This window comes from Carettochelys insculpta, chromosome 12 (assembly GCF_033958435.1).
Source record: "Carettochelys insculpta isolate YL-2023 chromosome 12, ASM3395843v1, whole genome shotgun sequence".
In the NCBI taxonomy this organism is placed as follows: Eukaryota; Metazoa; Chordata; order Testudines; family Carettochelyidae; genus Carettochelys; species Carettochelys insculpta.
In genome coordinates, this window is record NC_134148.1 from 20,445,652 (window position 1) to 20,471,040 (window position 25,389).

Genomic DNA, 25,389 nt, shown 5'->3' on the forward strand with positions numbered 1-25,389 from the left:
TATACACTATCAAAACAAAAAGCAGTCAAGTAGCACTTTAAAGACTAGAAAAATAGTTTATTAGGTGAGCTTTCATGGGACAGACCCACTTCTTCAGACCATAGCCAGACCAGAACAGACTCAATATTTAAGGCACAGAGAACCAAAAACAGTAGGCAAGGAGGACAAATCAGAAAAAGATAATCAAGCTGAGCAAATCAGAGAGTGGAGGGGTGGGGGGGAAGGTGAAGAACTAGATTGAGCCAAGTATGCAGACGAGCCCCTGTAGTGACTCAGAAAGTTCCCATCATGATTTAAACCATAGTAACAGAGAGGAAGAGAAAACACTAGCACAGCTTCCTCTCTGTTACTATGGTTTAAATCGTGATGGGAACTTTCTGAGTCACTATAGGGGCTTGTCTGCATACTTGGCTCAATCTAATTCTTGACCTTTCCCCCCACCCTCCACTCTCTGATTTGCTCACCTTGATTATCTTTTTCTGATTTGTCCTCCTTGCTTACTGTTTTTGGTTCTCTGCGCCTTAAATATTGAGTCTGTTCTGGTCTGGCTATGGTCTGAAGAAGTGGGTCTGTCCCACGAAAGCTCACCTAATAAACTATTTTGCTAGTCTTTAAAGTGCTCCTTGACTGCTTTTTGTTTTTTCTGGATGTGAAACCTTGCAGGAATACACAAATGAGCCATGAGATATTTAAATCTACACCTCATTTGAATTTTCTCCTTAGCTCATTAGGATGCCCCTTCCAGAAGGCCGGTCCAATGTAGATGCAGCCGTAGTGCTTATTTCTGTTAAGACAGGGAATAGCATTTATTTGGAAATAACTATTTTGAAATAAGTGGTTTTCCATGTTTTAACACAACCTTTTTCCAAATAGTTATTTCAAGATATGTGCTATTCCTCCTGCCATGAGGTTTACTGATTTTGATATAATGCACCTGCTATTTTGAATTTATTTTGAAATAGTGTGTGTATAGTGTAGTTGACAGCAAAGTTAATTCAAAATAACAGCTGTTATCACTAAATAACTTGACTGTGTGGCCATAGCCTTATAGAAGCCTCTCATGAAATATTTATTCCCACTATTAAATACTGGTTTCACATGCAGGCACTTCTAAACTGTAATCAAGTCAACTGTAAAATAAATTGTGCTCCTGGAGTCTAATCTCCATAACACATTTTTTCCAGTCTTTTCATCACTCTCACAGCTCCTCTTTGTACTCCCTCCAATTTATTGACATCTTTTTTGAACTGTGGACACCAGATCCAGAAATATTATTCCAGTTGTACCAGTGCCAAATACAGAGGTAAAATACCCTCACAATTATTTGAGACTCCATTTTTGAATCTTACCTTTTACAGTGACTCTGTGTTCTCCAGTTCCAGGATGTGTAAAGACATCCACCTGCACAGAGATCTCACCTACTGCATTATTGGTAGATTGAGCTGCAGGAGTAAATCATAGTTTAATACTGCTGACTCAGCAACTCAGGCAGTAGCAGTAAGTTACATCAATAAGCAAAGAATATTACATTAATGTAATAGTATGTTTTGTCATTTCTCCCTTCCTCCATATTTTCTTTTCTTAAATGTTGTGGATATATATGATGTCTGGATAAGGTGAAGTTATTGCTTTATAAAAGATTTTAATCTAGTGATACCTTGTGATCACAAACATTTGCTTCTTATGTGTGTTCTTAGCAGGAAAGGAAAAATCTGTCCTTTGGAACCTTAAATTCAGCCTGTGAGTCAAAAAGTTGATGCCTCCTAGAACATGAAACTTAGCTGTTTTGCTGAGTTCTGAATGTCTGAACAGCGCCAGGTTTGTTTGCAGGTACATTTTTGCAAAACTGTTCCTATATTACTTAGGGAGTGCCAGAAAAAGTGCACCTTAATATGAAGTCAAATAAAGACAAATATCCTTGTCTGTGGGCTGGATTGTAACTGTACAAGCTGCATAGGAAGGTGCACTGTATAACCACATGGTGCCAGGATTACACACAGGAATGAACGTAATCATAATGTAATCCCCAGTTAATCTGGGAACCATGATTTACTACACACAAATTTGATGGGATTGAGGCTGCAGAGTCAAGACTCCATCCGCTCCTACTTGGGCACACCATTCTTATCCAACCATTTGCCTTCCACCTGCATGAGCAGGGAAGCAACAGGCCCCCTGAAAAGATGTTACCCCATTGCCTGGAAGCAACAAGCACAAGTAGCCCATGGAGGGTTTAAAGGGATGCTTCACACCCTTGCTCTGGTGCACTGGGTAAGTGACAATCTTGCTCTAAATTAAATATCGAAACCAATGGGTTAGTCCTGTTTTTCCTTTCCCATACCCCATAATTCTTTTCCTAGACTTTTTCATTGCACATGAAATTCTACAGTCATTCTTATTGGTCAGGTTGGAATTAATCCATGGTTACATTCTCTTCGCTGGCTCATCATTGCAAGGACAATTAAATACCCTTATCCCAGGGATTACAGCATGAAAAAACAAGCTTCTTTTGTGCCATATTATCACATGGGAACTCTCTACTCTATTTGCTTAATCAGAATCCTTGAGCACAGAACACTCTCTTTGCTAGCTGCTAAGTGAGTTGGATACCAGTGCGCTGAAGGGTTCACTTGTTAAAATCGTAAACAAAAATCAGATTAAAAAACCCACAAAAACTGTTTAAACATCTTAAGCAATCGAGACTTAGCTGCTATGTCTGAATCTCAGCTTCTAGATATATTCCAATATCAACCAGATGGTGTAAACCAATTATGACATGTGTAAATAGGTAATTTGTTACACAGCAGGTTTTACCTATAAGAAGTCTAGCTTCAGTGGCAGTCAAATTTCTCAGCACAGTTTGATAATTCCATAGAGAAATCTTTACCAGTGTAAGCCAAAAATTAAATAATCAAATCATGTAGTTCACAATAAATAAAAAGTGAAAAATGCAAGTTACTTTGTTTTTCATAAGTTAGTATTAATAAAATTGTGCTAAAGTAGCCATAAAATAGTTCAAGAGCAAGTGAAACTCCAAAAATGACTAACCAGTTTCAATAGCTTCCACCACTACTGAGTTTTTCTGACTATCCTGTAAAAACAATCTTTAGCACTAAGAAAGGAAACTGTTATATCCTAGCAGTGATATATTTCAAATTGATTTCTCCTTCTCAGGGCAAGCGTGCTCTCCAACCCATTCATCACTGTCCAGCCTTTATTTGTGAGCAATGACACTCAATTTCTGCTTCCTGGAATAACAGTTTTTAGCCAAACACAAAATTGTATGTAAAATATTCTGTCAAGAAAAATAACACATTTAAAACATCACTGACATGACTACTACTTTTGCTAGGACCGGATTCTGCCTGTTTATCCATAGTATATATGTAGTCCTCTTGATTTCAGTGGTGTTACTTAAAGACCTTGCCTTATTTATGAAAAAGGTGTGCTCTTAACTCATGTGCTTAGGCTTTAACTTGACCTGCTAACTTGTGTGGAAAGTAAAAACTGCCTTTAAATTCACTAGGATTTAAATTGAGTAACTTGAGTAAATTGAGTAACTTGAGTAAAGAGCATACCTTTTTTTTGGTAGTGACGACAAAGGCACCAAGTGAAGAACTATTCAAAAGGCAGAATCTGGCTCAGCATTGTTATTATCTAGTTAGCCAAGTTCTTCAGGAAAGGAGAGCTGTGTGATGCTCAAAAGCTTGGTCTCTTCCAAAAGAGAAATATGTTCAATTTCCATTTAAAGACATTACCTCACTCACCGTCTTCTTTCATATTTGCAGAAATTAAAAATTGTCCAAAGGAAAAAATAAAATGGGGAGGGGTGGCTACATTAGCAATGGATATTGTTTACAAGGAAAAATCCACTAGAACCAATCAATGTTTTTTGCTTCAGATAAGAGACAAAGTTCTGATGATCAAACTGGGACAAAATCTGCTCTCCATACAGCAATGAAATCCTACATCACTGACTTTAACTCTAGGGAAGCTCTTCATAATTTGCTTCTGCTCACCTGAGAGTAAATTCTGGCTTACAGGTTCTTACTGCTCTCAATGAATGCAAACTATTTCTAGTATGAACTACTCAACAAAATACTTCTATTTATAGCACTTCATTTGCTCTCTCTTTGTGGCCATTAATATAGAAGAGTCTTTTAAAGGGCACTGCAAGTTTTGCATATGCCTAGCACATTACCTACACTATTATAAGATAAGTTATATTATATTATATTATATTATATTATATTATATTATATTATAAATCTCATATTGACAAGAATCAAACCATGAAGAGTTCCCAATGGAAAACCACTGCAGTTAGTAGAGTCACTTTAAACACAACAACCCATATCAACTATTCCATCCTGAGCTCAATTCATTATAGACAGCATAACATTATTTAATACAAAATGTTAAATGAAGGTATTTATTTTTCCAGCCCTCTTTCTCTTGGAGCTGCTGAACAAGCTGGATAGAGAGCTTTTGGACATTCCGCATTTGCAGATGTCACCTATTGTAGCTCTTCAAGAAGTATCAAAGTTTTCACTGTAAAATCTCTGATCTTTGTGTGCATGCATTTCCTTTTTCACTACAAGACTGAGAGGTCACATCAGGAACACCCTTCACAGTATGATTCTCATGGAAATTCATATTAATCTATAGGAAGGTGCTTTTATCCTAAGTCATATAATAGATCCGTTCTCCTGACAGCAAATAGCCCTGCAGAGCATAATAGCACTTTCTCTTCTTTAACACCATAATGCATCTAATCAAAAGCTCTATGAGCATACTAATGGACCTGAAATGCCTTATAATTGCTGATGTACCAGTGGAATACACCCATGACTTAACATTTTATTCAGTCAAAACACTGAAAAGCATTTATGCAGTACTCCAGAGTCTGCCATATATTAAAAATGCAGTCATTGTAAAGCAACCAAAAATTCTCCACAAAAGCAGAAAGGGAGAAGGAAAAAACTTACACCAGCCACAGATGCTCTGCCTGTCAACAGATATGAAGGCTACTTCCCTGCCAAGATCTCCCTTCCTCCTATTTTATGAGTCTGCACTACTAAGAGTAGCTAGAGGCAAAGCAATCTTCCAAAGGTTCCACACCACTCTAGATCAAAACCATGCATTGCATACCACCGTGAACCAGTAGGCAGATCTGGTCTCATGTGTGGGCAGACCTGGAGTGGGAAGGGGTGAAGTGCATTAACAAACTTAACTAACATGCCATATCATTCTAACTTATTTGAACTGACTTAAGCATGTAGAGCATACATTGTGATATTTAATCTTGAGAGGACAAAGGCAAAGACTTCAGTAATTAGGCATGCATCTGACAGAAACAGTTGCAATCTGTAGGCCATCTCCAGGTTGTTACTATTATATGACACCTAGCAATGACTTGCATGAATAATATATGCACAACTTTTTATAAAGTTTGTCAAGTTGACTCCTCTATAAGCTAGTCTCCATCATCAGTTGACCAAGTGCTTCCCCTGTTGACTTTCCTGAGTCAGGAAGGACATGTGTTCAGACTGGCATGGAAAGGAGGGAAATGTAATTAAGAATTCATAACTTCTGTAGTGCTTCAGAGAACGTTACTGGCTTTAGCACATGCACCTTCCAGAAGTCGCCCTGTATCTACAGAAGCAGAGAATTAAGTCCATATTTCCTTGTTTTCTTTTTCTGCGAAGTAGGTGGATATTTCCATCCAATTTGAGGCACTTGTACCAGCCACTGACTGGAAAGCAGGCTGAATTAACTAGATAATCTGGTGCTCAAAACAAAATGGGTGACTGACACTCATTCAGTGCTCTGAAAGAGGCGATTCACTCCTCTCTGCCTCTTGCATAGTTGTGGTATAAGCATATCAGTAATATTTAATATGGATTTGATCAGATTTGATTTCATCCGCCAGCACTCGATGCTGCTTTTCTCTCATTTCTGTTGTTACAAGTCTTTTACAAACCAAAATCCGTGCCAGAGTTCACGGAAGAATGTTCCTCTTCAGAGCCCTCCCGAATGGTTCCATAAAGTCTTGGAAGTTGATATTCAAAACAGATGCCTTATTCCAATCTCAGATTATAGGAGCATAACAGTGTAATACTGCTGGTTGTCCCACCTCCAGTCACAATCCAAACACTGGTTCAGGAAAGTGGCTAGCTGAATTGAATCAGCAACTCTTTACGTTTGCTCCATGATCACCTTGGAAGCCATGGAATTCTGAGGCATCTCAGAAGTCCTCATCAGTACTGTCTATAAGCTTGTTACAAATTAAATAAAACATAATATATCTGTTAAGTGTCAATTACTTTGTCACTTAAGTAAGTAAATGCAGACATGAGTTAGTATATTTGTATGGAGAAGGGTTTGCTGTCCCACCTGAGTTACTTAATGTTGAAAAGCTCCAGTTTGTTACCTCAGGAGAGGTTTGGAAGCTAAGTGTTTGGGCTAGAGTTTATGCCAGTTTAGACCAGCAGAAATAAAAGGGACTGAAAGAAAATGAGGTGGAGCAAATTACACCTGAAGTCAGATAATTTTATAAATTAGAAAATAACTTTTTTCCTCTTTCTAAGGGATTATCTCAGTTGTGGCATTTTTATGCTATCTGTATCCACCTCCCACTTATTGTCACCCCTCTCACTCCTAAAATGCCACTAATTAATTCTCCTCTTACAATTATTTTATGTGTATTGTAATGGAATTCAATGTTATAAGAAAGTGGAATTTCACTAGCGTCCTGTGTTTTTATTTTTGTGTGCGATAAATGTACATGTTGTCTTGGCTCCGTAGGGGACTACCTTCAGCAGGCATTCTGTGCAAGGCAACTCTGTGAGAGATAATGTTAGAGACCACAGAACCACAAAGGTGCAATTCCAGCTGAATACAAGGAGTGAGTTATGCAGTACCGTTATCATAAGAACTGATCGACCAATCAAGTGGACACATTCCTGACTGATGAGCATTACTGTGCACAATTCTCTTTTCTGTGATAGATAGGCACATAGTTTGAACCATCTGGCTCTCCTTGGAAATACTCCAGCCTGTGCAAGACAATACTATGAGCAAAGAGAACAGGTCAGACCATGTATCTCCCACCCACAGAGAGCACTTTGACACAAGTAAATTGACACAGAAGGCTGTGACCATCACAATAAAGAAGCAGGAGCAGCAAGTATAACATGGTATGGTTATTTTCAAGAAGTCCTTTTAAGACACACTTTCACAGGAGAGGCTGCCATAGGGTAAAAGGAAGGGTTAGTGGAGTCAGTTACTCAGGGGTGCAGAGAGGAGGTTGATCATGTGAAATAGCAGGAGTGGCACGTTCCCTGGAAGACTTCACAGGGAATGGAATGGCAGTTTTGAAATAATACTAATATTCCCAGAAAGGTGTCACTGAAAAGCTGACAATCTCATTCCAAAAAATTGGAATCCAAACATGCTTTTTTTAAACTCCCACATTCCCTAGTTCTGTGTGTTTGACGTTCAGGTCATCTGGCTTAACTTTTTTCTTTTTTTTTTTTTTTTTTTTTTTAAAAAGATCACATTTCAATGGCAGTACCAACTTGTGGCCAAGTGCTAAGAGCTGTGCGCTACTTCCCACTCTCATACTTTGGCAAGTATAACGGATATAACCTTCCCTCCCCACTTTGACTCTCTTTACAGTAATGTGTAAGAATATTCTGTGATGCTCTTCTAACAGATTACTGTTTATTACAGGCACAGTAATGATAGGTCTCAAATATTTCAGGCAGATGCATGTTAAATTTTCATTCACATGATTACTTATTTATAACAACATTGCATTTTTATGGTGGAGTATAATTACATTTTGCAATAAAAATTTCCAGACACGCAGTGGTTATCCTTTAAAACTTGCCAATTTCCATAACAACTAGGTCTCATATTTCTAAAACTCCATGTAGAAAAAAGCCCAGCCATCAGTTATGGGTACACAACTCCCATGCTGGGCATGTGAGCTGGTGTAGTGCATGCATTAGGAAGCGTGGACAAGTAAATTGCACACATCTAAATTTGAAAAATTCCTGCCTAAGTAACGTTCACTATTTGGGTATTTTTAACATAGAGGCAAATTTAGTTCACATTCCTTAGGTAATCATATCTATTGATTTAAGGCAAAACTCACAAGCTTTTGATGGTGACCATCCTATTAGCTCAATTTTTTTGTAATAAATATTTTTGTACCTCCTAATACCTTCCTGACTAAACTTGTACTGGTATACAGCAAACTAACTAATAATAAAACTCTCCAAACTTGGACATGTTGACAGACATGGTCAAATTTTCTATAGGTATAAATGGATTAAAGTCCCTGGAAATCAGTGGTGGTCTCTACTATACGAACAGAGGGGTAGCCGTGTTAGTCTGGATCTGTAGAGCAACGAAGGGTCCTGTGGCACCTTATAGACTAACAGAAAAGTTTAGAGCATGAGCTTTCGTGAGTAAACTCACTTCTTCAGATGCTGTCCAGCATCTGAAGAAGTGAGTTTACTCACGAAAGCTCATGCTCTAAACTTTTCTGTTAGTCTATAAGGTGCCACAGGACCCTTCGTTGCTATACGAACAGAGAATCTATCCTTGTTCTCTGCAGTGTAGCGGTTCCTCCACCCCCTCACCCTGCCACAAAAAAAAAAAGACATGCATATTTTACAGTGGCACAGTGTTTCAGTGTTTCAATTTGGTCATGTAATCAGCTGTTAAGACATCACTTCATGTTATGGGATACACACTGTGAGTATCCTACATTTGGGCAGTCAGGCTTGCCTTTTGAAACTGCTTCAAGCTTCTTAGTGTTCATCATATTATCACTGGTAAATAAAATTCTTAAAGCTTTTAGCTTTCCTTAAATTTGTACATCTTTAGCAGTTTGCAGAATGAAAAATAGTAATAAATCCTGAGATTGAGAGACTGAGAATGCTGATTCCCTTTGCATTGCAGAGAAATCTGATTTTGAGAGGAAAGAATAATGGAACATTTTTATTGTTCTAGTGAACACTTACCATTGTTATTTCCTCCACAATAATTACAGCCTTAATTAACAAAAAAAAAACAACCAACCAACCAAACAACAAACAAAACCCTCCAAACCTAAGCAGTAGCACTTAAAGACTTACAATTTTATTTATTAGATAATGAGCTTTCATGGGTAAGACCCACTTCTTCAAATTAATAAATACCCATGAACGCTCATTATCTAATAAATAAAATTGATAGTCTTTAAGGTGCTACAGGCCTGCTTGTTTTTTTGTGAAGCTACAGACTAACTTGGCTACCCCTCTGAGCCTTAATCAACAGTAGGTGTCATCATCCTAGCATTTGTTTTATCTTTTTCATTTTTTAGTATTACTGAATAACCCCCAAAAAGGTGATGGGTCAATGATTTGTGTAGATTTTAATCTCCCTTTTTGGTGTGCCAAGACACCATTCTAACCATGTAGATTGCTGTAAAATCAGGCCTTCTCTTATAGCTGTGCCTTTATTCTTGTTTCATCATTGTCCCTGGGAACCTTGCCATTTTTTTACAAACCTGTCCTGCGTTGGCAAGATTTGCAGGAGATGATTGGACGACACGGATCTTTTGTTAAAAAAGCAAATCATAGCAAATATCTAGGGTGGGACAAAATTTGCCTGGACCATAATCCAAGTTGTATAGAGAGATTGTTGTGGCATGCTTAAGAGTACGGAAAGGTTATAGAGCTCATTAATATGCGCAATGCCAAATAGAAAGGCAGAACTGTCAAGCATAAAAGTGCAGAAGACATGTATACGTTTCCAACAGGAACTGTCTTTATCACCTTCCTAACAGAAATCCCCTGGACCATGTTTTTACAAAACAATAATGTCTCTCTGTGAAACATAATGACTTTATAAGTCTCCAGACACCTGCTACTGTCACTTGTGACATTTATTTACTGTTCTGGCTCTGTTTAGGTGCATCGAGAAGTGGTGGTGAGCATCCACACATTCATGAGGAAACAACCTCACTCATTGGGAGAGACTGACAAACAGACTGACAATCACTGGGGCTATGTCTATAATACAGTGGTCCTTTGAAAGAAGTTCTTTCAGAAGATCATGACCACATATACCCCAGCTGCTCTTTTGAAAGAATGGACCAGGAAACTCCGAAGATCAAAAAATCCGGATCCATGAAGGACGGCCCTTCTGAAAAAAGGGCCCCTGCAGCATCTACACACAATTTTTTCTGAAAGAATCTTTTGGAAAAAGGTGCTCTTCCTCATGCTGGGTGGAAGAAGGCCACCAGTAAACGTGCTGTATTCTTCCAGTTTAGTATCAAAAGAACACATTTTTGTGTGTAGATGCTCCGTGGGCTTTTTCGGAAAAAACTCGCTAGTGTAGCCGTAACCTCGGGGGAAGCCAGGGCTGGTTTGGAAGGGGCTAGTGGGAATAAGAAGACTTGGCGATTTGAGGGTGAGGTTATTAGGCCACCTAAAACTCACAAGGAATGAGCTTCGTTATGCAGTGGGAAGGGCCGAGCAAATCACATTTGTTTTACGTAGAAGAGGTAAGGAATGGTGTTACCAACTGGTAATTTAAAGCTCACAAAAGGCTCGTCTACGCTAGCCCCCTCCTTTGAAGGGGGCCTGGTAATCAGACTGATAGCAGGAGGCTAATGAGGTGCAGTGATGCATATGCAGCACCTCATTAACATAATGGCCACCGCAGGATGGTTAGCAACTTCGAAGCACTGACAAGCAGTGTAGCTGCGGGCCCTTCAAAGTACGTGCTGAACTTCGAAGTTCCCTTACTCCCAAAACCATTTTGAGCATTTAGTCTATTACACAGGCTATAATATTTCAACAAGTTACACCCCCCCGACCATATTTTGGGCTCAATAATATGTCTCAATAACAGTTCTTCCAGAAAGACATCCAGTACTAGTATTTACCACAGCCTAGTTTATAACCTGCCAAATGATGGGACAACAATCCTTCCCAAGGGGGTTATTTATAGGTTGGGTAGATATTGCGTGGGGAGGGGGATTTTTTCCCCTAGATTTTCTTTTTTTAATTTCATCCCATTAGTTCCAGTTATGCTCTTCTAATTATATTAAATTTCTTCTCTTCCTTGGTGTTTTCATCCTTCAAATATTTGTAGACTGTTATATTTCTTCCCCAGTCATCGCTCAGTCAATGCTTAACCCTTTTCATCTTCTTTCCTCGCTAGAGTCCCTCAAGCCTCCTGGTTGTATCACTCTTTACTGAACAAATTCTGATTTCTTAAAAACCTCTTGAGGTGACCAGCCCTCAAGAGAAATATTTCAGGTGTGGTCACTCCTGAGCTCCTGGTCTGTTTCTTTTCTCCCTGAATCAACATGGTTTGCATGATTACCCATGTGCATTTTTGGAAGCTCAACATCATGTTGTTTTCTGCATTTAGTTAGATTTTTAGCATTTTGTTTTAAGAAATGTAGTCCCAAGCTACTGAAAGGCAAGGCTTTTCTGAACGCTTTCTGAACTATAAGTTCAATTCTCTTGAACTCATGGTGAAGACAATTCATAAACAAAGAGCCATCAAAGAAAACAAAGCCTATGCCCACTCACATGTACATAACCTATACATATCCATGGAGTGGAGGAATCATAGGCACTGACTTCCTCTAGCTGGGGATTACTCAACCCCTGCTCTGTCCCTGACCTCATCCCCACTTCACCTCTTCCCACCCCAGCTTTGCCTGCATCCTGCTACTGATCCCACCCTCTCCCTGCAAGTCCTTGCCTCTTCACCTGGGTGCGCCACAGCCCAATTCCTTACTCTCTGTCCCAGAGTGGCCTGAATGCCATGAAACAGCAGTTTTGCTGTGGGCTGGAGCATGTGCAGAAGTGCACTAACATAGAACACGTAGAAACACTGGACAGGAGGTACTGGACTGGAGGGGAGGAATTGGTCAACAGGGCTACTGGTAAGCAAAAAGGGCTGGGGAGAGAGGGAAGTTTGGCACCCACTAATTTTTCTCTCTGGGTGCTTCAGCCCCAAAGCACCCATGGAATCAGCACTTATGGGATAACTGACCCCATATTAGAAAGCTAGGATCCACTGAATGTCCAACACAGTGTCTAAGAGAAATCCTACTGTCTATGCCCAGGTATGTGGAGGTCACAGTCTGTGTCAGAAAGACTATAAATAATAACTGTATAATCTATTATTTGATAGGAAGACAGTACTGTGAAGGCCAAAGATTGTATTTCATGAGACTGCATACATCTGATGAAGTGGGTCTTTGACCACAAAAGCTGATGCACCAATAAGGCGCCACAGGACTTCTTGTTATTTTTACTGTGTGATCTCCACTCCAGACCCCATTTCCAGATTTCTGGTATTGCTTGGCTTTCTTCCTCCCACACATTCCCAAAAAGTTCTCATTCCACTTAAGTAGAAACCCCACGCAATCAAAAACCCTGACATTTTAGGAAATGTTTTGCCCTTTTGCTCATTTAGAAAATAGAGGACTCATTTTTAGTGCATCTGAAAGACCCTGCATCAACAGTCAATGGCAACCTCTAGCCCCAGAGCTGGTCCAACACTGACATTGCAAGCTTCTTCACCGTGTCTCTCTCGCTCCCATATGTCTTACAGAACGAAAATGTAAATTCTTGAGTTGTCTTCCAAGAACAAGAATGCAAACAAAGGTGCTGATAGGGGAGCAGTTTTTGTCTTTGGTCACTGGAAACAGAAAAAGGAAAATCAAATTCATTTCACTAGACCACAAACAACCATTTGTGGTAAAGACTTTCATTCATTACCAGTGGATTAGAACCACTTGCCAACAAGTGGGAGTTTGCGTAATCTGTATCAGTCCCTTGAGCTGTCTGTTCCTATGTTATGAAAATAAGTATGATATTTTTTCTAACTGGTCTGTAATGAGAAAAAATTGTTATTTTATGGCACGCTGCTAGAGGCAAGCACTTCTATGGCTGGGTGTACACCAGAGAGCATAACTCAGGGAGTGTGTACACATTTAAAGCATTCTGTCGACAGATTCTTGACAGAACTCTGCATTTGCCTCGACGGTATTATCCCTCAAAAATTTGAGGCATAATAATCTATCAACAGAGTACTGTTAACAGCAGTGCAGCGTAGACACTTCTGTCAACAGAGAGGGCTTCTGGTTGCCAGGCAGCCCTCTTTGCAGAGCTGCCATTCTGCTTTCTAGTATCGGAGGGGTAGCCGTGTTAGTCTGGATCTGTAACAGCAACGAAGGGTCCTGTGGCACCTTATAGACTAACAGAAAAGTTTTGAGCATGCGCTTTCGTGAGCACAGACTCACTTATAGCACTCACTATAGCAGCATCTGATGAAGTGAGTCTGTGCTCACGAAAGCGCATGCTCCAAACTTTTCTGTTAGTCTATAAGGTGCCACAGGACCCTTTGTTGCTGTATTCTGCTTTCTGGCATCAGAGGGCAGTGGGCAGTGGAGTCTGGCAGTTCTCTGTTGATAGAACAAGTTGTGTGTAGATGCAATCTGTTGACAGAGGTTCTGTCGAGATTTCCCTGTCGACAGTAATTTCTGTTGACAGATGCGTCTAGTGTAGGTATAGCTTATGTGTCTTATAGGCTGTGCCTACACTAGCACCCCCCTTTTGAAAGGGGGATGCTAATAAGACACTTTGGGATATGGTGATGAAGCGCTGCAATGAATACGCAGCACCTCATTAGCATAATGCTGGCTGCGGCAGTTCGAAAGTGCCACGTGCGGCTTGTCTACATGGGGTCCTTTTCGAAAGGACCCCGCACACTTCAAAATCCCCTTCTTCTTATTTGGTTATAGGTTATTGGTTATAACCAAATAGAAAGAAGGGGATTTCGAAATGTGTGGGTTTCTTTTGAAAAGGACCCTGTGCAGATGAGCTGCGTGTAATAGAAAGCAGCACTATCAAAGTGCTGGGGCCACCATTATGCTAATGAGGCACTGCATATTCATTGCAGTATCTCATTAGCATATCCCTGTGTCTCATTAGCATCCCCCTTTCAAAAGGGGGGAGCTAGTGTAGACATAGCCAGAGTGTCGAGTGCAATGGGCTCCTTGTTTGTATTAAGGCCTCTATAAAAATGATGATAATAAATATTTGTTGTAATTCAAAAAGGCAATACAAATCCCCTTATGTCTGTTCTTTTCAACAACAGGCTCAATCCTACCCTCAGACAAACAAGTACGGTTCCTTAATTAGGAATTATTATTTTTATATATGTATTGAGGAAAGACTTGCATTCAGTGAATAAAAGACTAGTTATAAAACTCTGGCCTATCAGCTTTAAGGACAACTCTCCATTGATGTGAAGGAGTTCCTTTTAAAATTGATGGTGCAATATCTATCAGTAATGTTACCCATTATGGTCTATCCACGTACAGTCATCTAACCTTCTTCTTGTTGACTTCCTCAAAGGTTTCTGAGAGAACATTGATTTACAACTTATTTATCATTTACCTGCATTAATATTTGTTTGCGTTAACTTTGCAGCTGGCTAGTGAGATGTTTTCCTGTGTCACAATAATCTCTTCTCTTTTAAGTAATATAACTTGGGCAATATTCATTGGAAATAGATTTTTCCTAAAACAAACTTGGTAGAAAGGGTCAAAAAATACAGCTTCTGTAAATTACCATGTGCATCTATTATTAGAAGTTGTCAAGCTGTTTGAATTTAGGGCCCAATGACTGATTTGTTAATTGTGGCTGATTCTCATTATATTGTATAGAACCTCTGGAAATTAACAAAACAAGCATACCAACTACATCAAAACTACCCCAACAAATCAAGAGGACAGTGTAATATGCATGTGGGCCTGATAATGCTTGTGTGTGTAAACAATATTATTTGATTCAAAACTTATCACAGAAACAAACAAAAGAAATAGAGCTGGAAGGGACCTTTACAGGTCATTGACACAGCCCCTGGTGCTAAGGCAGGACTAAGTAAACATAAACCATATTTCCTTATAGACCATATAGACCTTTTTTGTAAGTACCACCAGACCTGTCTCATGTATCCCTAAGAACACGTGTATCACCATTTGAAAAACAGGGTCCTAAAGGTAATCTGAGGTCTTGAAACAAGTGCTATTCAACGTTTTCAGATTACTGTACCATTCTCAGGAGTCGGATTTGTTTTACATGTGGTTTGAGCATTGGCCTGCTAAACCCAGGAGTTTGAATTCAATCCTCAAGGAGGCCATTTAGGGATTAGGGCCAATAGGTGTCAGGTGTAGTCCTTGGTCCTGCCAAGAGGGCAGGGGACTGGACTAGATGACCCCCTGAGGTCCCTTCCAGTTCTAGGAGATGTGTGTGTGTGTAATCTCACTTAAAAACTACTTACTTACAAAAAACACACAAAACGATCACAGAAGACTGCCACGGAAAACATGCTGATGTTCTACCCTTTTGGTAACAAGTCAATGAATATTGTACATCATAAAGCTCTTTCCCAACTATTCTGTAGACAAAGTGCAGCTGCACAAATAAATACACAAGACAAGGACACTGTGAGGCTGGAAAGCTTCCAGCCTACAAAATTATCATGCATTTTCAAATGGAACTGAAATCTCCTTTACTTATAATTGTAATTTCCAAGACCTAACTTAACTATTGTTTACTCCTGTAGTACAGCACAGCAGACATAGCATGAGCACCCACCAGCACACCCTGCACACTAGCCAACAGGTTCCCTGACCCCTTACAGAGCATTCATGGGCAGCGGCCAGGAGCCCTGCCCCCTTCAGAGCCCCAACCCCCACCCCATCCAAGGGGTCCCAGCAGACCAACTGGGGCAGAAAAAGAGGCCCCCTCACAGAGCTGCTGCTCTACACAACCAGCCACTGCCACGACGCAGCAGCCTATGACCACCTCGCCACTGAACTGATATCCCAAGGCCACCCTTGAACAGGTGTGGAGCAAGGTTAAGGAGCTGCAGCAGGCCTATTGCCAGGCTCGTGATGTGGCCAGATGCGTGGGGGCAGGGGTCATCACCTGCCCCCCACTACCAGGAGCTCAACCACCTCCTGGGGCCCAAGGAAGCATCCCTGCCCATCCACCCTGCTGGACACTGCCATGCTGGACCCAGAGCCTGACAGTGAGCCCCAGAAGGTGCTGGGAACTGCTGCAGGTAGCAGCTGCCACCCCCCGATGGGCACAGAAACTGAGGGCCAGAGCAATGACGGAGTCTTGCGTGATGGGGCCCACAGCATTGCGCTCCCCTCTGAACCATCCAGCCAGGCCCCTGCCCCGGGCCTCCCACGTGTGCCTGGAGGGACATGCAGGGAGGACCTGTGTTTCAGGTGCCCTGACACGAAGGGAGGGAGCGCCGACATGCACTACAGCTGGCAGCAGGTCATTCACATGGACAGCAACTCTAGCTGGGACTCTCCCCAGAGGGCTGCATTCCCCTGGCCCCAACAGGGGCTGCATGCACCACTCAGCACACTCCCATGTGGACAGCACTACAGGCCATGCGCCCAGGGGAGTTGTGGGGTGGGGGCTGCCACCTGTGTGTGTCCCACCCCTGCAGGGACCCCCAGGTCCCCAGATCACACAGGCCCCCCCAGGGCAACAGACAGGTGGAGTTGGGGAGGACAAAGTGGAATTGGGGGGGCACAGCCCCTGGGGCCTGTCGTGATACAGATGGCGCATCCCTCTTTCCCCTTCTGTCTCCACAGCTTCACGTTCATGGACCGTTTGAGGCCCATACATGGGGTGCGGGAGCCCCACAACGGGACAAAAGGGCGGGGACTGCACCCCAACCAGCAGCCAAGTGGGGCGGGTGCTGGGCGGTGCAGTGGCCTCACTGTGTGGAAGAGGAGGATGCCACTGATGTTGTCCACACTGCCATCCTGCAGGACATCACCACCATCATGCAGGATTGGCTGGCAATGGAGCGGGTGCCCTGGGATTGGGTGGTGGCCAGCCTGGACACCCGCACCGAGCCTGTGACTGTCCACCTGACCCAGGCTCCTGGTCCCCCACTAGCCACTCCTGCAGCTCCCCCAGTGGCTTCCCCAAAAGTAGCAGCAGCATCCCTTCAGCCTGCCCCCACAAATGCCCGCTGGGCCCGGTCTGGACCATCTAGGCCTGCATCACCCGGGGTGCAGGAGGGGATGTGGTGTCAGCCACAATGCAGTGGGGCATGGTGGTGTCCCTGACTGGGAGTGCCTGTGCAGGGTTGTACGCCCCCTTCTGCATCCTGTGGCTGAGCCATGAGTTGCAGAAGAGTCAGGTGTCATTCATTGGCTGGCCTGGAACACCTCACACAAATATCCATAAACCACCTCTTGGCATCCACGAGAGCCTGGAGCACCATGGAGTGGGACTCCTTGTGATTTATGAAGGTGCCTGCACTGTGCTCTGGGGCCTGGATGGCAGTGGGGAGGGTCCTATCCAGAGCCCCAAACAGATGGGGAAGCTCAGCTCCTCAAATACCACAAGGTCAACGTCAAGATCCTTAATGCAGACGATCCGGTGAAAGACCCCCATTGATCACCTGGATGCCCTGCATGGGGTCGGGGGGGGGCATGCCCATGAGTGCATGGTGGGGGGTGCTCCACGTGCCCCCTTCCCCTCTGCCTCACCTGGTCCCAGCTCCCACCCTGCCCCAGTCCCCTCTTCCCCCTCCACCTCCCCTCTACTCCTCCCCATCCCCTCGCCCCCTGCATCCTCCCTCCCCAGTTTCTGAGGATCCCCCTTGCCCTAGAGACCCTCCCTCACCATGGTAGGTGAGTGCCCTGAGCACGACTTACTGGCAGGAGGGTACTTGATGGTGGCCCTGCCCACCCCAAACTGGTGGCTGACTGACCAGTGGTTGTCCAGGGTGGCCATCTTCCATGTTGCAACAGCTACCTTCTTCTGCAGGGGGATTGTGGGCCACACCCTTGTGTCATGGTGCTGGAGGCCTGGGGTGAGCCAGTGACATAGCTCCAGAAACAGCCGCTTGGTCATGTGGAAGTTCTGGAGCAAGTGGTCATCATTCCAGTCCCCCGAGCACATGCCAGCACCACCACTTGCTGCTGGTGGGATAGCCCCATAGGTGCCAAATGCCCAGCGGGGAAGGGGACGTGAGCCTTGCCTAGTGAAGGCATCCTGTACTGGGGTGGCCATCAGGGTTACCCCCCAGAGCTGCTGCAGGATGGCAGCTAGCAGCATGGCCAGCAGGCTGACCATGGCCTTGAGGAGTAGGGCACTGGGGAGCTGCTGGAGGTCCATAGTGTGCCCCAAAGTGGCTCCTCCACGTGGTCAAGGTCTGCAGTGCACTGGGTGGCAAGCCAGCCCCCGGCATGTGCAGAACGCGGGTGTCAGGGAGGGGCCCTTTAAAGGAACGCTGGGCTGCAGCCCCTGGAAGGGCTTGTCTGCCATGCAACCCTGTCTGCGGCATTTCCTGGCTCTTTGAAAGAGCATTGTGGACTGTGTGGATGCTCCCTTTTGAAAGAGGGGACTGGGCTTTCAAAGCGTGGATCGCAATCTCGATCCGCTTTTGTCGTGTGGACATGCACTTTGGAAAGTTCGCCTTTTGAAACTGAGCTATAGCATAGACGCAGCCTGTCTGTCTAACCCATAGCTCCTCCCCTTGCCCCCCAAATTGCTTATTCGTGTAGTCGATTGTGAATGCCTAAAGGGAGCTTTTGCCTTTGTACTGTCAATGGGGACAGGGAAAATAAATAAATAAATAAATAAATACAGTAACTTGACTTCTGGTTAGGCAATTGGAAAACTTTTCACTTCACGTCTAATGGTTTCATTACTCATTTCAGAGTTTCATAAAGCAGAGCTGGATTTATGCAAGCAACTGATGTACATTCCTTTCAATTAAGCAGACACTCTCTTCTTCTAGATATTTTCTTTTCTTGTTTTCAGAAGCTCTCTTCTCCTTTGTCTGGCATATAGAAACTGTTGTTCCATGTAGAACAACATTGCTGTGCAGACATGTAAATACAAAGTAGGCCCTCCAGTATGAGTTCTGTGATACCGGGTGAGTATTGATCCTTTAGCTAATGGCACAAAATTCCACTAAAACCTCCAACTCATAAACGAGAAACATTTTACAATCCAGAGCCATGTTGATTATCTCCTATGCATGGTATAATAAATACTTCAGTAGTACTTTAATAGTGCTTTCTTCTTTGTCATACTGCTGATTGATATAGTATATACAAAAATACCTCAGTTGCAAAAATCTCAGGAAAGATTCCACCGATATGCTTGTTGATAAACAGCCATTCTGAATATAATACTGGCATTGCTAGTTTAGCGATATAATTATTAGTAAGAGATCAGAGCAATTTGCAATGCCAGTGTGTTCAAGACTTTCTTTTCATACTGTTGATCAACACTGAAAATCTGCATTCATGTGAAATGCAGATTAATATATTTAAAAACTACTTTTAAACACATACATATATATAATGTTTGAAAAATAATTATTAATTATTATTATTACTTGAGTAGTATCTAGGAGCCACCATCAGGGTCAAGAACTCCCTTTTACTTACACAGCCCAAAAAAGACAATGTTTAAGACATCTCAAATGTTAATAGAGACCATTAAGTTCAGTCCTGCACATACTCATCATCCTAGTATGTTATAATGCTATATATTTCACTGCTGGAATAAGGGAGCATGAAAAAGCTCCATACAATAACTCTATTTTAGTTGTTTTCACCATGCTCCTGCTCCCCTATGTGGGTAACAATTTGGCCTCTGTTTTCAAAGGCTTTATCTTGAGTCAGGAAAGTGGCAGAGTGTAGATCAGGCGTGTCCAACCTGCGGCCCGTGGGCCGCATGCGGCCCTGGACAGCTAGTAATGTGGCCCCACAAGATCGTAAACGTTTAACATTATTATGTGATTTATATACATTAACTATGCGGGCCAGGCAAGCCAGGCAAGCCAAAAGGTTGGACACCCATGGTGTAGATCAACTTTAGCTATAACATGCTAGTCAAGTTTCAACCAAATCTCTCTGTTTTTTTCCTCAAATAGATGTAGTGTAATACTTTCACCTTGATTTCGCTGATTAAGTTTGTAGGTGGGGCTTCTACAGAAGCACATACTAGCTAAGCCCAACCTAAACTTGTCCACTGTATCTACCCAAGACAAAAGAAAAGGGAACAAAATTGGGACCTTTGAGACTATATGGGGTCATAATCTCCATGAACTTCCACTTTGCTAAAGGGACTCATATACAACAGGTTGAAACTTTCTTGTCTGACACCCTCTGAAATTCTGTTGTCTGACACCCTCACCCACCTTTCATTTGGTTGTATTGCACAATCTAGACTCTGTTAGTGGCATAAATCAGGGGGCACAATTAAGGCCTTGATTTAGGAAATTACTGCAGCAGGCATTGATGGACTGTAATAAATAAATACCTAATGGGGATAGGCTAAAATTTAGGCCAAAGGTCAATTGAACGATATTGTGCCTTCAATTCCTCCAGCATAACTCTAGACTAATTATGGTAAACGGGCAGTATCTTTCCCCTTCAGTGGGCGGGTTCTAAAACATTCCAGAATATGGTTGACTTTTATGTTTGTGGTAATTTTTTTCTCTGATTTGACAGGTCCACGTAAAGTGGGCTGTGTTCTGACCTTAGAGGAAACACTGAATCTGCCTCTAGGCATACAGTCAGCTCTTTCGCACCTGCAAGCCCCGGGATTTGGAGTTTGATGGATATGCAAATATTATGGATAATAGAGCGGGATCCCTTTGCCAGCAGTTCTCTGACAAGGGTGCTGCATGGCTGCAGTGCTCCCCTCCCCAAGCCCTGGGCAGCCTGGTCCCAGGAGCACGGCCTCTGACCACGCAGCCTGCTCCGCACTCCCTGCCAGGGGTCAGCGGCTCAGGCCCCAGCCCCGGCCCCGGGGCGGGGCTGTGCTGCCCTGCGAGGTGGGGCTGGCTCCCTGTGCTCCAGCTACCTGTCCCACTGCTCTCTCAGGGTTCAGCAGCCCAGGCCCCAGCCTGTGCCGCTGCATGGGGGAAGCTGGCTCCCCGTGCTCTGACCACCTGTCTTGCCTCCCTCTTGCTTGGGGTGGGATGTGATCCCTTTGCCACCTGCGAGCAGCACAGCCACCTGGAAGAAACCTAGTAGCCGGGATAGTGCCTGGTGGCAGTGCTGGATATTTGAGAGTTCCGGCTGATTGAATACTGGTTAAAACAGAGTTTACTATAATTCGTGCCAGCCAAATGCCCCTTGGTGTGCCAAAGGTGTCCCAGCAACATGACACCTTAAAAATGATGTGTAAAACTGTCAGGGCTGGCCAAAGAGTTTGCAGGGCCTAGCACAGCATGCTGGCAGCAGGGCCCAGCTAGTGGGAGCGTGGGGCCCTAGGCACCTGCCTTCCTTTAAGGCCAGGCCTGAAAACTGTAGGCAAAAGGAGAAAGTTGGAACATTCTAAAAAAGAATGAGTGGGAAAAAAAAATTAGAAGGCATGTGTGCATGGTTACAGTCTAAGGCTTTTAAAATGAAGAAAGAGGGAAGAAAAGGTAACTATGGTCTGATCACATCCAATTGTCTTTTAATTAAAATGCTATTTAAACTGATTGCGTCTATGAAAAAGAAAAAAAACAAAAAACCTTGTCCAGCTTTGAGAGCCCCTCATTTTACTATTTACCTAACTGACAACTGAGGGCATTGTGCCAGCCCCCTTTGCCTTTGTCTCACTTATTGACTCCTCAGTGTCTCTAGAGAGGAGTTCCAGACACTGAGGCCAACGTCCCCCAGCCCATCTCTAGTTACAGTGCAGCATGTCTACCATTTCCTCTAATGTGTTGAGTTAATTTAACAGTGAAATGCCAAACCCATTACTCAGACTGCATCTTTATTTCTCCTGGTAGAAACAGGATTTCACTGCTGTCTAACCTGCTCATTGTAAACAGTGGCAGCATCAGCATGCAGGTGGTACATAAACTAGTAAAGTACACAAATGAGAAGACTAAGGGCATAGTACTCCTATAGCCCAGGCTCTCTAAGAATATCTGGGAAGGGTGAAGAATTTCCTCTGCAGTGCCCCTCTCCCTCCATGAAACTTCTGCAGTATCTGAGCTGTATTCTCATATGCCAGAGAATGAGAGAGATACTGGAGAACTACTGACAGGAGGGGTCTGGAAGGCTGAAGCTGGGAAAGGGGTTGATTAAACATTGGTGTCAAGGATCACGAGTTGAACAGAGGAATGGGAGATCCAGAATTTAAACAGCGTCTGCACCTTAAAAGATCATGGAGAGCGAGGACTTTAACGTAGCTAAGGTGTAGAGTCAAATGCCTCCTGCAGACATGGAGGTAGAGTCAGGGATGAGTATTAGCACTACTTCACCTATCCATGGGGGTAATACCGCTCTCCTGTGAGCTGCAGTTCTGAACATGATGCGGCTGCCTCAGCCATGCTGACTGGATGACATGGTCCTTATGTCACCCTCAGGAGTGCAGCTATGCACTTAGGTGATTCTGAGATTAACAATGACGAACACAGAGACCTTTGCGCTCTTCAGTTAAGCTTTGGCTCAGGCTTGTAAATTACTTTGCAAATTGCGTCTTGACCAATTTGCAGACCAGGACTCAATTGCTGTGTAAATTTGCAAATCATTTCAAATAAAGAATAAGTGAATTTTGTAGTCAGTTTGTGGTCAACTGCTGCAAGAAAAGAGACAAAATGTAAAGCTCTGTTGGGCTATGTTTGAGGAATAAGGGTTCTTCTGAAAGGTGGTTTTTTTTCTGAGGGAACCCTGTCTACACGGCTGTTTCTGCTTCTGGAAAACGCTCTCATGGGAGCAAGATTTCATGAGTAAGCAAATGAGGCATGAGATATGTAAATCCACATCTCATTTGAATTTTCGCTTTCGTTCATTAGCATGCCCCTGCTGGAAAGGCAGTGCAGTGTAGCTCCGGCTTTGGAGACTAATGAATGAATATCATCTAACTAAGTCAGTTTTAACCACAAAAACACATGACAACAAATTTGTTAGTCTCTGAAGTGCCACAGGACTATTGGGCTTATTTAGTTAGTTTTCAAAGTAGTTAGATACTTAAATTTAGTATTTAAATTCCTGATTTCTATAAACATTCATCCTAACTCCATGCCAAGAACACAGCCACAGTTGGAAGAGACCAGGATTGAGACTAAATGACTCCTTGCTTTAAGACAGTGGGATGTCAACAGTAAAACATTCAGAGATATGTTTCCCTAGCCCTTACCCCCGGTGGTACTTATGCTGACAAAAGTGTGCAAATAAAGGCTCACTAATGTGTGCACAGCAGTGTACACAGACATCAAACTTGTGCTAATGAAAATCAGCCCTTCAGGTTTGTGGCTTGAGAATTGTAAAAGATCTTTATTTAATAAGTACAACCTGTGCAGTTTGCAATCTTATGAATGCTTTCATCATAACTTAGGGGAAAAACAAAGTGTATGTTAGCATTAGTAATTAATCACCATCTGCCTAAATCTATACTGTGTTATCTTATTAGAGAGAAAAACATTTTCCTTGTGTATTTGAGTTTTAAGGAATTTTCTCCCTGCTGATGCCTGAATTATTAATGAAGACCCTTAATGTATTGGCGTAACTGCTCAGAAAATCATTCCTTACAGTGAATTGGGAGAGCAAGTCGCAAAACTCACGTTGCTCACCAGGTTCTTTCATTGTAAGTAACACACTGCACTTCAAAAGTAAAAGTAATTATTTTCCAGGTTAATGTTCAATTAAAACTGTGCTCACTCTCATGAGATGGAGCAAGATAATAATTATAGATCAGCAAACTGTATTTTCATTCATAGGCAGTAAATGATGGACACAGCCACTTTTCAAATGACCCTCACATTTGGTGAAATCTGGCACCGATTTTCAGCATGCAGAAGTAAATGCGTAGTTTGGAATTTTAACATAGGGTAATCCCCCAAGATACATGAGGGTTGTGCTCCATTCAACCCTCACGTACCCCGAAATTCGTGTAAGTTGGGGGCTTGGGCAGTGGGTTGGGGTGTGGGAGGGGGTGGAGCGTTAAGCCTGGGATGGGTTAGGGCTGCGGGTGCGGCATGGGCGGCGGGGTGGAATTGAGACAGATTTGCAGGGGTTGGAGCCGGGTCCGCAGGGGTTGGGGCCAGGGCATGTGCCGGTGGCTGGAGCCGGGGCATGTGGTGGTAGCTGGAGCTGGGCCATGCGGTGGAGGCTGGAGCTGGGGCACGTGGCAGTGGCGGGAGCTGGATGGGACCCTCACATGGTTGGAACAACATAATGACAATAAAATCAAAATAAGTTTGAATACACTGCAACAAAATAAGTATACTTATATATGCACTGTACTGTCTAGTACAAATTTACTTTGTAAACATGAGAAATGGCCATGCACTGTGCTGTGCAATTGGTGGGTTTCTGCTTATTTACCTATATGTGATACAAATAAAATAATGGTTTACAGTAAAGATTTAGTTTGACATGTGACATATATTCAGTACTGTATAAAGCCTTCATGATAAACACTGAACATGCATGGTCCAGAAAATTCCATGATCTGGCACAGCTTATTAATCAAGGTTGCTGGGTTAAAGAGTGGTAGGAATTTATACGGAGCCCTTTTGTTGTTGAAAATAACCTTTGGTACATGTCACTCTTCACTGGATAGGACCATACCTCAAACATGGATGGACTGTGTGATGGAACACCCCCTCAAGCTTTATGGAAAGTGGGTTCTGAATATGAATGTGCATAATTCAGAAATGCTTTGGATAAGATGTGGCATGTGAGCTACCATTTTTAATATTATAACTTGCTGGATCTGTAAATCCTATTTTTGTGCCTGTATCATTTTTGTAGTTGAAGTTATAAGTAGTATCTACATATTTGTGTTCCAAACGTTTTTTCTCAGAAGATATTAACAAAAGGTGGGAATATGGCTTGTGGGGAACAGCAGAATTTAGCCAACAAAAGGCCTCGAATTGGTGGCAATTGATACCTGTTGATCTTGAATGCGAAGATGTAATGCAGTACACAGGCAATGGCTGATTGCCTAAAAAGGTGAGCAGCTCATGTGACAGGCTCCATCGTGGAGAATACTCTTACACAAAGAGAACAATGGCCTTCCCTCCACAGGGAAAAGATTTAAAGACCCAGGGGGTCCTACATCTTTGAACTTCAGCCTGCCTTGGAATTTGCCTGACACACCCTAAAGCTGCTGCAGCACTGCCATGGTCCCGTCGGACATTCCCTGACTCCAGTCTAGATCTGTGGGAGTAAAGGAATGGCGAAGCAGGGCACTTATTTTGAAGCTGCTCCCATCTTCGCTGTCAATCTGAAATTCACCGTTTGTTCGCGCAGCTGCCATTATGCTAATAAAGTGCTGAATATGCACGTCGGCACCTCAT

The 25,389-nt window shown here is 43.0% G+C and overlaps 1 protein-coding gene across 2 annotated transcripts in view; it reads right to left on the minus strand.

Moving 5' to 3' along the window:
- Positions 1–25,389, minus strand: part of UNC13C (unc-13 homolog C) — a 425,720-nt gene that overhangs the window by 8,322 nt on the left and 392,009 nt on the right. For both annotated transcript variants that reach the window (XM_075006542.1, XM_075006543.1), the window contains one exon: positions 1,350–1,442. In XM_075006542.1, the coding sequence (XP_074862643.1) occupies positions 1,350–1,442 (93 nt within the window). The remainder of the gene's footprint in view (positions 1–1,349; positions 1,443–25,389) is intronic.